Here is a 14878-nt window from a genome sequence, read left to right on the forward strand (position 1 = left end):
AAACCTTACCTGTGTGCTGTCCGACAGCTCTTTCATTGGTTTTATTTGTTGACCGTTAATTCCTTTGTCCGATATATCGGTATTTTCGCGTTCGCATCAACACTGGACAAACCGCGTCGCCGAATCCGACCGTCGTGGCCCTCGCGGCCTTTGTCTTAGATTCGCGGGCCAACATCAACAAAAACAATAACAACAACATGTATAGCGCATCTCATCAGTCCTCGGCGCCTATGAATGGCATGTCGGGGGAAGTTATTGACGGCTCGGGCACCATCAACCCAGCAGCGCTGAATACTGCCGGTATGGGATTCGGATGTTTGTTTATGTTTTTCTTACCTGTTTCTTTGAGGCCTCTCGCGGAAGTCTTCGTTTCACGTCGAATAAATGACAGATCTCCTGAATCAATGGCCCGATTGTGATGCATTTCCATTTTTCGCAAAGTTCTTGATGCTAATTTGTTCGCTCCTAATAGCGTCGCTTTCTGCGCCGACCACTGCACCATCGAATCTTAGTCCTCGAGGAATTAAGCGAAGTCGATCTCCGGATCAATATGGTGATACTGGGTTAGACGGCGGAGATCATGAAGATCGTACGTATATCTCTTATTGTCCATTGACCTGTCGTCTCTCGTCTTTATCTCGACCTAGATCAGGACGTTCAGACCTGAATTTTTTTTAAGTACCGAATGATGAGACTAATACCAATAAATCACATTTAGACTCGATACATCATGATGAACATGGCCGACGAAAGCGTGGGCGACCCCCGAAAACGTCGCGCCCGTCAAGTGCCACTACTAACACTACAAATACACACTACGTTCCTCCTCACCAACATCCCTCAGCCGTAGCTGGCGCAATGCAAACGCCGCAATTGTCAGTTCAACCTCTCCCTAACCAGACATCTATATCACCCCCGCAACATTCGCCGCCTGCGAAAACAACTCCTACAAAAACGCTAGTCAAGGCTCTACCGACAGTGCGCGATCACACGACAGACACATTGAATGAAGGTCGCGACGAATACCTAGCTAAAGAATGGGACGATGCTGGAGAGACCAAAGTTGATATGGATGGCTATTTGAAAGATGGTCGCGTGTATAGGTGTCGGACCTTTCGCGTACCTGGTCGCGGAAACAAGTTATTCATGCTGGCAACCGAATGTGCGCGAGTGCTCGGCTACCGCGACTCCTACTTGCTCTTCAACAAAAACCGATCGCTGTTCAAGATTATCGCAAGTCAAATCGAAAAAGATGATCTCATTCAACAAGACATTCTTCCATACTCTTACAGATCTCGTCAGATTGCAATTGTAACCGCTCGATCCATGTTCCGTCAGTTTGGCAGCCGTGTCATTGTGGACGGTAGGCGAGTTCGTGACGATTATTGGGAAAGTAAGGCAAGAAAGCAGGGATTTACCGAGGAGGATTTGGCAGGAGAGAAGCGGCCTGGAGCCGCCAAGGCTCGTGACGCAGCTGCTGCAGAGGCCGCTGCCAACGCCGGTATTTTGCCAGGTCTTGGTCAAAATGATATCGTTTATAGCACTGCAATTGAAGGAATGCCACATCTACCTCCCGGTCTAGCAGGCCATGGAGGCGTTTCGCTTGCGCCACTTCCGATGATTCACCTAGCGCCTACGACAGATGACCCAAGATTACGAGAATATAGCTCTATGCCCCGTCCTCGGCAGGAAATGACAGGGCAGGCATATCAAGACCGATCTCAACCCAGCACAGCTGCAGAGATTCGCAATCAGGCTACGCACACGGCAGAATTCAACAAAATCCTAAACACACAGCGAGCGTTTAGGCAAAAAGGCTTGGAAGAATTTTATACAACACCTCGTGAAGTACCCACATCTTCGCCGACTCATGCCGATGTAGTCGCAGCTGCTACGGCACCGGCCTCGCAGCCATTGCAGTCACCACAAATGACGCCTTCAGGCGCCATAATGAATCAGACGACGCAGCAGCATCGTGGGGTTCTTGCCGGGCAACAACAGGCGCAACTGATGACTCCACCATCTCAGACTGCGTACAGTCAACAACAGCAGACAGCGTCGCAGGTAACCGTACAGTCACCGTTAGGGAACAATATGCATGGTATCCTGCCTGATGCGCTCCACGTGAGGCAAGCTAATGCAGCGGCGCTGTCATCGGCGACATCACAGACACCAACATACGGCTATCAATCGCAGGCGCAGCCGATATGGGGACAACCACCGCCTCAACCACAGCATCAACAACCAACCCTGTCCGCATCACCTCACATGGGAATGTCACAATACGCAGGACAAATACCGCAACAAAGCCCGTCGTCACACCCAGGCAGTGGTCAACAACCGCATCCATCGCAGTCGCCACACAATCAGGCACGGCCCACACAAGCGATGCCCCAAGGCATGCAGATGCACCCCCAGGTTGGGCAACCGGGCATGCCATCGATGGGATACCAAGCTGGGGCAGTTACGTATAGCAACGTACCAAACCCTCGAGCTATGTATGCACAAGCTCAATCCCCCATTCAGCAACAATTTGTGCCTGCTCAAGCGGGTGGAATGACAATGGCGATGGGAGCTGGAGTCGGCATGCCAGGTTGGCCATCTCCAGCTGGGGGCGGACACATACAACCTGGGCAACCCCAACAAGGCCAGGCTGGTAGCCCACTAGGAGGATGGTCCAGTTATTAGTGTCTTTTTTTTTTCACTCGTCTTGTTCTCTCTATACCATCTTATCTACCATCTATCTCTTGTGTGTTTATTGTCAAGGGTATATTCCATCATTTCTATCATCTTCGCTCAATGTCGGGTTGGTGTTTGATTTGCATTGATTCCATTCTTGATGACGGTTGATCCTATAAATTGATGGTCGTTATTGGCCTGATTAGTATTTAATTCTTCTTTTTCTCCACATATCACTTTGATGGAAGTGATTATTCTTTTTCTTTAATTTTTTCATGTCATATACCCCCACTCCTTGTATTTGGTTTGGTTGACTTGTCTTTATGTGTTTGATTGGTTGACCGAGTATGTAATTGATTTGAGTTTTGATATCTAAATTCGAACATTGAAAATTGAGGAAGATTTATTCTATTTTCCAAATTATCCGCTTCTCTTGTGCTTCTCCCCTTCATTTTCTTTCTGCCCTTCTTTTTAGTCGCTCTTTTTTCTCCTATTTTATTTTAATACGCTTCAGAATGCATTCCCATGCTGAGATGGCATGACTATGGCTTTATTCCTCTTTTTTTTTAAAAAAAAAATGCATTTTATAACTATCGTATTGATTCCACAGATTTACATCTAGTCTATTCTATTCTATATAATACATCCTAGCTTCTCTACCCAAATACCATATGGACATGTCACTGATGTGATACAGCCTCTTAGGACCAGGACCTGGTTTTTTTTTTAATGGCATTTTTCAATATAAAGAGGAGCTACCTAGGTCGTTTACCTAGCTAGGTACGCATAATATCCACTAGGTATCTACGTACCATCAAGCAGACCATATGAAAGTGCCTATTCTTTCGGTGTTACAACTCAGTATTGGTAGGAGTTAACCAACAGCGTACAACGCTAGCCTGTAAGGCAGTACGGTAGGGTAGGTAAGGCTGGCCAACGGTGACTACACCCACCCCTGTCTTCTTTCCTTGTTGGCTGTTCTGCAGTCTAACTTCATAATGACTTTAGATAGTCCCATCGACCGCAGCTTTTCCATTTCCTCACGCTCTGCAGCAGGAAAGCCCGTGAACCTGGTTCTAATTTTCTGAGGCAAGAAGCACTCTCAGCTTGAACGAGCAAGATCTCGTTACTTAGAGAAAAAGTCTTTTCGAAAACACCTATCTGATGGGTTCGACTCATGATGGCCTTCTGAAAGCTTTCCACAGAGCAACAAGAGAACTCAAACTCTACCCTAGCAGAACCTGAGGCTGTGGCAGGGGAAGATTTACCCAAATTGCTGCCAGACGCCCCGAGCAATTTTTGTGAACATGATTGGAGAGAGTCTGGATCAGCATGGGGAGCTGGTGGGAAAAAAAATTAGATTGATCTGACAGAAGGCAACAATGGGCCGGGTCAGCTGATGCTATGCTGTGCAGATTCCAGTCTAGAAAATGAATACCATTTCAACCAAACACCGTCAAAATGATACCTCTTCCGTCCTATTGTTTGGCGTGCCTACTCCGGGCACGAATCTCTGGCCCAAAGAAAATAAGCAACCACGGCACCAACGTCAAAGCAGCTCCAATGCCACCAAGCAAGCTCGCCGCCGGACCAAAGGACAAATGGTTGAACAGTTGCCTTGATACTAAAGGGAAAATGCCCCCTAGCATATTTCTACAGAAGCTCTGTGCAGCCAGTGCAGAGCTCGCATAGCTATGATACGTATCGGCGAGATAGTTGAAGACCGCGAGATAAACGGAGAAGATCCCAATGGTGGAAATGGCTACTCCAATAACCGGTACAATCCAATGGACCTGGAATTGCGAGGTCCAACCGAATAGAAAGAGACCCAGTGGAAGTAACGTGCTTTCAACGCAGCTGAAGTATAATCGGTGCTCTGGGACAGAATTCCAGTGCTTACGGCGGTGCACGGCCGTCTTTTCCTGGATGATTGAAATAGTCATGGCGAGAAGGCTACCAACACAAGTTGCTGTAAAGATGGAGTTTGCCTGGGATAGTGAGAAGTCATAGTTCGTTTCAAATACCAGTGGAATCACTGATAAGTTGATATAGAGAACCGACCAACTGAAGGCCGCCCACAACGAAAAGAAGAAGACAACGGGTTCTGTGATCAGCAACAGGAATGGACGCGTTAGTGAAATACGAAGCATTTCTCCCACGCCAGCTCGCTCCTCATCCGCGGCAATCTTCCACCGGATACGGAGGATATCAATACCGCGGCCCTCTTTGCCTCCTCCACAAGGTTGGGGGAATTTGACACCATAACAACCCGCAGCTTCGAGCTTTTCGTACCATTCGTTCAGTCTCTGAGCTCTTTGTCGAAGCACCACGTCCTTGCGTGTCTCTCGAAAGAATAACAACACCGCTAGAGTGATAATACCTCCAATGATGATCTGCAAGTAGAATATCCATCTCCACGTCGTATACTGCCCGATAAAGCCACACACTAGCGGGCCTAACCCAGTTCCAAACAGAGCTCCGCCCGAGAACAAGGCCATTGGCGTATTCCTGTCTCGTGGGAGATAGATGTCTGCGATAATTCCCCCAACCATCGTTGAGAACGTAGAGCCACCGATCCCAGCGAAGAAACGGGCAACTAGCATGCTGGCAGACGGAAAAACACACAGACACACATAACATTAGAAAAATAGACCATAATAAGACCTCAAAGACTATCCAAAGACTATAGCTAGGCATATATAACTTACCCTCCATAAAGTCTAGTAACCGAGCAGCAGAGCTGGCAAACCATAAACAGAATCGCAGTGGCTACAAAGACGGGTTTCCGCCCAATGATCTCCGAGAAGGGCGCCAGAAACATAGGGCCTACTGCAAATCCAGCGCAGAAGGTGGTAATCCCAATAAGACATGCAACTTGACTGATGTGCCATTCGGCGGCCATCTGCTCTGCGCCGGGGCTGTAGCAACTCGCCGCGAACGAGGCGAATAGTGTAGAGATGCAGGAGACATATGTGATGAACGACTTGCGTTTCGGTGACCAGTCATACGGCGAGCCTAGTTTCAAAAGATCTGGCGGAGGGATCGTGTCAACAAACCGTACTGGCGTTGGAAGGACTGTCTCGAATGACAGGTTCAGGTAAACAATGTGCCTTCCAGTATTAGGGCAGCTGTTAGCTTCTGCTTCCATGATCAAAAAAAAAAAAAAAAAAAAAAAAAGGCGGGTTTAGGTTTTCAAGTGTTAAAACACCGTGAAGTGTTCTACTATGCATGATCTGAGATTGATTGTGAAAGAATTCTACGGATATATTTTTTTTAAGTGGCATGAAGTGAGGCTAGTCCTTGAGGCCAACATCTCTAAAAATCAAGATTGGCTAGTTTCAACGTCTCTCTAAGCATCTCCAATCTCCAATCTACATCCTACCCCTGCAACACCCGTATGTAGGGCGTGCATAGAATCTAGATTAAACCATTTTGATTTGATTTATAAGCAATACGATCGTCTTCTATTGATATCTTAGTTGATCCTTCTGGCCGAAGAAAATCCCCGGAAGTTGTACTATGTAATGTATTCGTTCTCGATATCGGTTGGATTTTATATGTTTTGATTTATGTGAGGGCCAGAAGTACGTACTCAGAAGGAACAGCAAGAAAAGTAGATACAGGAGAAGTTATGTAACCAGATCAAGTGCTCCTATAGGCAGTATCTAGGTAATTCGAATCAACTACCAGCTCCTCGTCAGTCATTACTTATCTACCACCTCAGGTCGAACCTGCTTCGTCTCGTGATAGTCTACATCCGCCAAAAGCAAAATCTGGACTGCGTGGACTTGCTATTTTCCGTGACGAAGGACATGGCTGTTATCGGGAAATGTACTTGAAGCAGATTCGCTTCAATTGGCTTGTCTACCTAGGTATAAAACAGTTTAGACGCAGATAAGATGAACCCTAATGCCTATTTTGTCTTCCTCGCAAATTAAGCCAAAGCCTCGTTGTATATGTTATTATTACCTAGCACTTGCGCACTCCTTTTCTCTAACTAATAATTCGAATATAACGCTAAATGCCATGAAAAATAGAATATGCTTGGGAAAGAAAGGAGTTGAAACCGATCATCGTAGTATATAGCGTATAGTGAGTGGGTGGTATCCAACGATAATAATAACCCGTACCTAGGTAAAAAAAAAAAAGCAGAAAAGCAACATGACACTGTTCGCCAATACCCCTTACAGGCCGATAATGTATATGTAGTAGCGTTTGCGCAAAGGTTGAAGGGAACAGGAAAGAGAAAATTCAAGCAGTATGTGTAAAAACTGTCCCGATGAAATACAAGGGTTCCCAAGAATATGCACCTCCATTCCAAAAAAGAAAAATGTTTCCAAAAGCCCATCATTATTTTTTTCAAACAGGAACAAGAAGATGAAGAGAAAAAGGAGGGAGAAGGACAGAAAGGATATTAAAAATTATAAATTATTGTGTAATAGCGTGATAAACGTGATAATGTAAACGCTCAAAAATCGCTTGGTGTCTGATTCGAGAAAGTGTAATTCTTGGGTATCTGGGGCGCCAATTGTTGCGCTACATTTCGATGCGCTTCTTGCTGCTTGGGAAATTCGTGGATATGGAATTGAGTCATGCCGTTGGGATCATGTTCTTCACTAACAGTCATCATGTTAGCTGGAGGTGTCGCGGATGCCTTGGTCGACCCATACAGAGACGAGCCGTCATCTCCACTCAACGTCCACTTAGGATCTTGGTGTTCGTCATCATCTTGCTCATAAATGTAAATAGGAGGCTGCTGCCGTTGAGATTGAAGACTCGATGGAAACAAAGACGCATCAGGGGTTGAGACAGCCCAACTCACGCCGGTCAATGGTTCGCTCGTAATGGGCGAGTAGTCTGTGAACGATGCATACTGAGGAGTCGCTGACAAGGGGGGTGCCATGTTCTGATACTGCATTGCTGAAAACACATCCAAGGTCAGCGGTGTCTCGGGTGGCGATGCAACGTTGATCTGCATCGACTGGGTGACGGGAAAGTTGCCTTGTGTGTCTGTCAAGTGCGGAGTTGAGAAATTCATTTGAGTGTCGCTTGTTGTTGGTGTCAGTAGCATGTGTTGGAAGTCCTCTGGAGTAAGTGGAGTTGGAGGCGCCAGGTTGCCCACAGATGCAGACGTGTGCAGCCTGTGCTTTTGTCTCGACTCCGAACTAGCATTTGCTGCTGCTGCTGTTGCCGCCTCTGCAAAGCTTGAATAGCCCAGGGGTGAACGCTGAGTAGCTGACAGCTTCCGGACACCCGCATACCGTGAGCCTAAAGTATGAGAAGACTTGGCATGTCGAATCGTATGGGGGGCCCCAAAGTTTGCCATCCTTGCATTTGGCGACACCATAGAAGGGTTGGTCGAAAGTCGATGATGAGCAGTACCAATAGCGGCGGGCCGGGGCCTCTTTCGACGAGCTGCGATATCTAGCTCTTTCTCAGGCCGCCGCCACATGGAGGAGTCCATGCTACCGGCCAAAGCCGCAGTATTGATTCCAATTCCGCTTATGCTGTCGGCAAGCTCTTCTGAAGCCGATGGGCGCCGCGACGAAGTGGCCGAAGGTGGTTGAAGTGAAGAATATGACAAAGACCCATACATGGGATCCGAGGCGTGTATCTCTGCCCTTCCCTGAAACTGAGGGTTCCACATCTGTTGTGATCGTGAAGTGATACTACCAAAGCCATGTGATGTAGACACATCCGGATTAGGTGAGTTATCCATTTGTGCAACTTCAGAAGCGAACGGAACATTGTTGAGACTGCCGAATTCGTAACCCTCCTCCGGACTCTGTGACGGCGTCCAAGCAATCGATGAATCCCGGCTGCTGCCCCACTCTGATAATGTCGAATTTGCAGAGGTCTGAGGAGTGTTATTTGCGCTGGGGACGGGGATGTTTGTCTGTCGTACATCGAAAGCTCTGTCTGTCGGCCCCACAGAGATGTGATCATCGGAAGGTCCAGTGTACTGATCACGAGCGGCCACTGCAGCACTTATTGCCCTTTGCAAAGAAGCATAAGTTTTCTCTTGAGCAAGATCACTACCGGTCTTTTGGTGTTTTGGCCGTGATAGCGATGAGCTGTCTGAAGTCTGAGGTCGATCTTTGGTATAATTGGATGCTTGTGTCGGAGTTGGGGATTTTGTGGTACCATGGCTGTTATCGTCCTTGTGAATGGGGCTTTTTTGGTCGCAACCAGGCAGTCCATAGTCTTGTTCTTCATCTTTGATAGATTTGCTTTGATCTTCCTTCTCTTTGGCCTCTCGTTGCATACGCTCGAATTCTTCCTGGCGTTTCTGTTGCTTGGCTTTGGCACGTCGATTCTGGAACCAGTTCTGATAGACATTAAAATCGTTAGTACCGGTTTCCAATTGACTCTAACTCTCAAGCACGAAAAGAAATGATAGTAGACTAACCGCAACGCGAGGCAAGCTTAGGTTCGTCTGGACAGCCAGTTCGCGCTTCTTGTTGCTGTTTGGTTTAGGATGAGCCTGAAACTGGGCCTCGAGCGTATCTACTTGTTCCTTGGTCAACCTTGGGCGAGAGAGATTCTCAGAATATTCCTCGTAGTCTTCCATCAGTGGCATATGAGTGTAGTAGTCGGCCAATTCGTAAGCAGGGCGAGTCAACACATATCCGTCTATGTTGTTGGCTATTGCTGGGTGGACAAGGCCTGGCTGATCCAAGTGAATTCCGGCATGGACGCCGTAAGGGTACGCAGGGTGGTGCAGATAGTTCATAATGGGTTAGGCTGTCCTTCACCCTCTTGACAAAACCGAATATATCGAGTTCGCGAAACGCGTACGAACCACGAGCAATTGATCAGGTATAGGAGGTGCAGGCTGCACGGCAGGCAGCTTCCAGAATAATTCTCTTATTGCATGGGCTTTCAGAACAGAGGCTGTTGCGGATATAATATCCAAGTATCAATCGGTATAAAGATAGAGCGCAAGCGATAGAAATGGCGATGTAGATTAAGCCGAAAATGTGCAGAACGAGTATGAAATATGGGACAGGGTCGGCAATATAATTATCGAGAAGAGTAGTATTACGGGATATTAGTTGGATATCCTAAAAATCGAGAAATATAAAAGCGATCGAAGAAAAAGAAATAAGGAGTGACTCGAGTCTGGGAAAGTCGATAGATAATTGGAGAGGAACAAAAAAAAGAAAAGAGAGTGGCAAAAGAATACTCAGACAGCAACGATCGACCGATTGGAAGAGAGGAATAGAGAGGGGAAACTTGAAAGAAAGAAGGTGAATGAATGAATGAACGAGCAGAGGGAAACAGAGGGAGTGGAATCGAATGGAGAGAGAGAGAGTGAGTGAGTGAGTGAATGAATCGGCGGATGAGCAGCAAGTGGAAGGCGGCAAGTGTGGAGGACATGAGGAAGGAGCGACCAGTGACAGTGCAAATCCTAATCCTAAGTTCCTAAGCCCACAGAGAGGAGAGTGCTCACTGCTCAGGGACTAAAAGTGAGTCTAAGCTTTAGCATGTATTTTATTACATACATACAGACTAAACGACACAGCTGTGCCACAGCTGTAATGTTACGATACACCGGTGTTTCTCGGGTATCACTATCACTTTAGGGCTTATGCAAAAGCTGTCGCACTAGAATAGCAGAGTCTGGCAACTGTTAGCACTTAAGCAGTCTGTCGGCATGTGCTAGGTCGACGCCGGAACATCTCCCAAGCCAGCGTGGGGAACATGGTTTTTGAAGCCACTACTCCATGGGCATTACGGAATCTACGGAATCGCGGATGATGAGGGATCAGATTCTCATTGGTGTGCTCAAGTCTCCAGGTACCAGGAAAGACTAGCTGACTTGGTACTAGTCCGTGGTAAATGGTAAGCAGTAAGCAGTAAGTAGTTACTAACTTAGTTACGTAGTAAGTACTAAGTATGTAGGTAGTCGAAGGCTAAGCCATGGCATGCACTCCGTGGTTAGTGTCCTCTCCAGTGACCAGTGTCCACTGTCTCCTCCGTACTGTGTGTGATTAAATCTCGAGTCCAGAATAGAACGACTCAACTCAGCCTTTGCACTTTGGCGCCGAGTGGGCCGGCCTTTAGGCTACGGACTCCACTTGAGGGGCCCAAAGGGAGAGACCCAACTTACGTAGTACGCTAAGTACGATAGATGTTACGCTGACTGACCAAGTTTAAGTCACGATGCCCTAACTAGCCCTCTTGATATCAAGTCATATGGAGACGTAGTATGAAGAAAAATGTCGAAAGAGAAAAAAGAAAGGAGAGGAAAGATCACAGCACAAAGGAAAAGTACCCAATCATATCACAGGATGTTTGGTTTTACAGTAAGTGAATCGTACTTTATGTTGTATTCGAAATACAAGTATGAGAAAGACGCTAAGTGCACGGATCAAGGGGCTAAACCTTTCGAGTTAGATCAGTGCTAAATTCTCAAATCACATGAAAGAAGAAAGGACACCCACTCTGCGCGGCAGTTTGCATGTACTCTGTATAGTATATACAAGAATTACGGAGTACATAGGTACAGGGTTATTGTGTACTTCCCTATTTAACCTTCAACAAACATATGACATAGATCTGAACTATAGGCCCCCAAAGAATAAAAGTATCGGATCATAGAACTAAAGGGAAAAAGGAGAAAGTTTCAGGAGGTAAGAAAAAGGAAAATACAAACTTACACGAGTCGGGGGGTCGTCTTTCGTGGCCAAACACACATCCCTCCCCTCCCTTCCTGCACCTTATCTGCAGAACATCTGCAGGGTTCAAGCAAGAACGGTCAAGGGTTGATCAAAACTAGATCTGTTCGTTTTTGTTGCGGAACGTACGTAGTACACTTCCCGGCTAAGTTTGATGAATCCTACCTTGTAGGAAAATAAAACCAAGATCACCATCCCAAAAATAAAGTTCCGGGTTTTTGCAAACATCTGATTCGGTGTGCATATTTCCCAATTCAGTAATTACGTGAACGATATGAGGATCTAATTATGGTGACTAACTAACTAACAAGTTGCCACATCAAAAAGCTCGTAAAAAATTCTTCGTACAGCTAGCTGCCTACATCGTGTTCGTTGCAGGTGGGCCAAAAGGTTGCACAAAACCATCACGAATGTCGATGATATGTTTTTGATCTCCTTCTCTTTCCGGAACTTTTTACTACGTACATGGACTGGACTGCTCAGTACGTACAGACAAAGTTACGTGTATGAATACGATACTTACCCCTAATCCTAAAGTGTATGCTAAAGCTGTGGCTAAGTTGTCAACAACTCTTTACTCCAGACGAAGTTTATGTGAGGCTGACGGCTATTATTGGTTTGACGGAGCGGCGCTAAATGGTTCCTGCATTAGCGTGGATCCACTCTCAGACCAGGCGGCCAGTCAGAGGCCGTTTGTCAGACAGAATTATTGTGCATGTGTTTTTCCTTGACGTGCTACGTATGTTGGTCAACTTGGACGTTGTTACTTGTGCTACAGAGCATGATCGTACCTTGCTCTGTCTGACGGTGATCTGTGTACGTCTCTTATTTATTTGAGAGTTGGAGCGAGTAAGAACCGAGGGCCTTCAAATCTCATCTTTTCTCCCTGTTTGTTTCGAGTGGTAGAAATACTGGACAGGGTCACTGCTGTGTAACCATGATTGTCAAGACTCAAGAGTCGAAATTGACCCCGTCCAATCACCAGCTCCCCTTTTGCTTTCCTTCCATTATGGTAGTGAAAAAAAAATTACATGTCTTCTAGGTTCTCCGTGAGTCCCGGACGTACCAGTAACCCGGATATACTCCGCAAGCCACCAACTTAAAGGGCACTAAGATACGTAACCATTCCGTACGTGCCAAGCTAAAGATCAATAGTCCATCAGATCAGTGTCGATCAACGGTAGAAGCAAAGAAAAATTACGGAATACGTACCGTACCATATAGAGAACTCCAGTCAGTGAGTATATACAGGTAGATGATAGATATGGAAACATCCGATACAATCATGGCGCAGAAGAAGATCTCCCGAGGACAATAACTAAGTGAACTTATCGCCCTGTCACTTCTTCTTCTAAGTTAGTACTGTACTTACCAAACTCTGTACGGATGTAATTTATTTAATTCTCCAAAGAGAGGCCTGATCCCGCCTAAATTAACTCAAAAATCTACTCCGTACTCAAACCGACAAACCCAAATGAGGTACACAGCAGCCAGCCCTGCCTTGAACTTACCCGATAAGGCTATTACTGTCACTTTGCTTAGTTTTTTTTTTTAAAGGCTGTTGGGCTGTCAACTGACGACACCCTCCACAAAGAAGGGCTAATTGTATCCTATTCTTAACAATGGACTAAAATAGTAAAAATACCCCCCCCCCCCTCTCGACGCTAATGATTTGTCATTCTCTCATGGCACTGAGGAGGGAGGCACCTCCGCGCTTGTCGAAGTAGATCTTAGGGACTGGTGATCGGTAGATCCTCCAGGTTTCCGGTGTGGCTTGCGTTGGATACGTTCAAGGCTTCTGCCTAATGCCTTTTCTAGTATTCTACAGTATTCCGTGCACGGAGTAATAATAAGGTTATGTTGTGACTGAGTAACTAATCAGCACTGGTCTCTGAGAAGAAGCAGTGCTCCCTGTGGGAACTTGGAAGCTACAGGGGGAGTGTCTGAAGGGATGGGAAAAAGGAAGGTACGTATCGCCAAGCAGGAGGTATGGCTATTACGAGTAATTACGATACTTTTGTACATACCACTTCTTTCCTTTCTACAGACCAGACCAGAATAAAACGTCAGTCACGCGTCACTGCACCAACTAAAACATCATCACTGCTTCGAATGTGACTGACAAGCAGCCAAAAGTCTAATTAAATCAGCCGGCTCACTGTCAAGAGCCGCCCTACAAAGATTGTCCCCAACACTTTCCAGTGTCCTGTCAATCAGAGAAAAGGGAAAAGGGAAGGGAACAGAAAAGAAAAAAAAGCAAATAAAGAAAGCTCGAGCCCTCCCACTCCCACATTTTGGGATTTCTGGGCCTGGCGCTCAATCCTGCATCGTGATTGATCAGTTGGCCATTTGCCTCGGGCATCGTGCTTGTGCATCACTCGAGTCACTGCATGCATTGCAAATCATGGTCACGGCGATTAGTACGATGGGATGGATGGCCACTGGTTAGACAGCCAAGCGCGACAAGAAGAAAAAAAGCAAAGATGGAAAGGAAGGCTAGGCTACGACACTATCCCGTCGCGGATCCTGATCAGTCGTCACCATGATCGTAGTAGACTGTGTAAAAAGAAAATAAAGAAAATCACTCCACTCCCGACGTTGGAGTGTAGATCCATCTCACACCACACTGGATCGATCGATGCGACAATATCTGAGCAGTGAGCACATTTGTTCCAGTTTCTTCGTAAACCCAAGCCGCTGGATTGGCACGCAACCCTTGTTCAAAGAGTAACATCCGGAATAGGTACAGATCGTGCTCGGCATCTACAATCCAGCTTGTTGTAGGCCCAGGGAAAGACCTAATGTCGGCAAACCCACGGAATACGTGTGCTGAAATCCGAGCGGTTCCCGAGCGGCAGGTTTAGGCTTGGAGATCACCCGTCAACTGGTCTGTCTGTCCAGTCGTTTAGTTTTCGGTCACACCTACCTGTCAAAGGACATCCCGGTGATGGTGATACCACTGCTCATGCGTATCTCATGCTCGTACGTACGACTCTACAGAGCCAAATTGCCGCCGACTCTAGGCAACTAATTGGTGTGTATGTGTGCATCACCGTTTTTCAGGATATCTCAACCCGCTCCGACTTCCGTAACATCCCTTACTGTCTTCGCCACAGCAATATATCCAGATCCACCCCGAGACCAAAAGCTACAGCCTGATGACCAGTCGCAAAAACCCAGCATGTTTACTTTTCCCGAATACGTACTCCGTACACAGTCAGGTAGCGTACGCATCATCGCATGCGTACTGCATATTACTGTATGTATCGTAGTGGGATGGAAAGCAAGCGTGACGGTTCGGCCACCCCTTTGCTTGTTTTTCAGTTCCTACTTTTTGCTCCTTTTTTTTCAAAGCTCATTGAACGAACTTGAACAGCCAAGCAACAAACGTGAAAGCAGGCCCCGTGCATCCTTGCAGCAGTCAGGGCACAAACAAGTTACACACGGTTGAGCAAGCTTACTCTGCAGGTAGTCGAAATCACTATTGACCAATGAGCCACTGACTCTGGATGATATCA

General features: G+C 46.6%; 3 protein-coding genes across 3 annotated transcripts; 1 reads left to right on the plus strand and 2 right to left on the minus strand.

Annotated features, from left to right (window-relative positions):
• Nucleotides 1–197: 197 nt before the first annotated feature.
• EYB26_003105 (uncharacterized protein) lies at nucleotides 198–2688 on the plus strand (the record flags this gene model as incomplete). Its single annotated transcript, XM_054262408.1, has 3 exons — nucleotides 198–300; nucleotides 473–589; nucleotides 719–2688. The coding sequence occupies 3 exons, from the start codon at nucleotides 198–200 to the stop codon at nucleotides 2686–2688; spliced, it is 2190 nt and encodes a 729-aa protein (XP_054118383.1).
• A 1469-nt stretch (nucleotides 2689–4157) lies between these two features.
• On the minus strand, nucleotides 4158–5827 carry EYB26_003106 (uncharacterized protein; the record flags this gene model as incomplete). Its single annotated transcript, XM_054262409.1, has 2 exons — nucleotides 4158–5283; nucleotides 5388–5827. The coding sequence occupies 2 exons, from the start codon at nucleotides 5825–5827 to the stop codon at nucleotides 4158–4160; spliced, it is 1566 nt and encodes a 521-aa protein (XP_054118384.1).
• Nucleotides 5828–7147: 1320 nt separating this feature from the next.
• On the minus strand, nucleotides 7148–9412 carry EYB26_003107 (uncharacterized protein; the record flags this gene model as incomplete). Its single annotated transcript, XM_054262410.1, has 3 exons — nucleotides 7148–7295; nucleotides 7350–9007; nucleotides 9089–9412. The coding sequence occupies 3 exons, from the start codon at nucleotides 9410–9412 to the stop codon at nucleotides 7148–7150; spliced, it is 2130 nt and encodes a 709-aa protein (XP_054118385.1).
• Between the last annotated feature and the right edge of the window lie 5466 nt (nucleotides 9413–14878).

Source organism: Talaromyces marneffei, chromosome 2 (assembly GCF_009556855.1).
Source record: "Talaromyces marneffei chromosome 2, complete sequence".
NCBI classification, from domain to species: Eukaryota; Fungi; Ascomycota; class Eurotiomycetes; order Eurotiales; family Trichocomaceae; genus Talaromyces; species Talaromyces marneffei.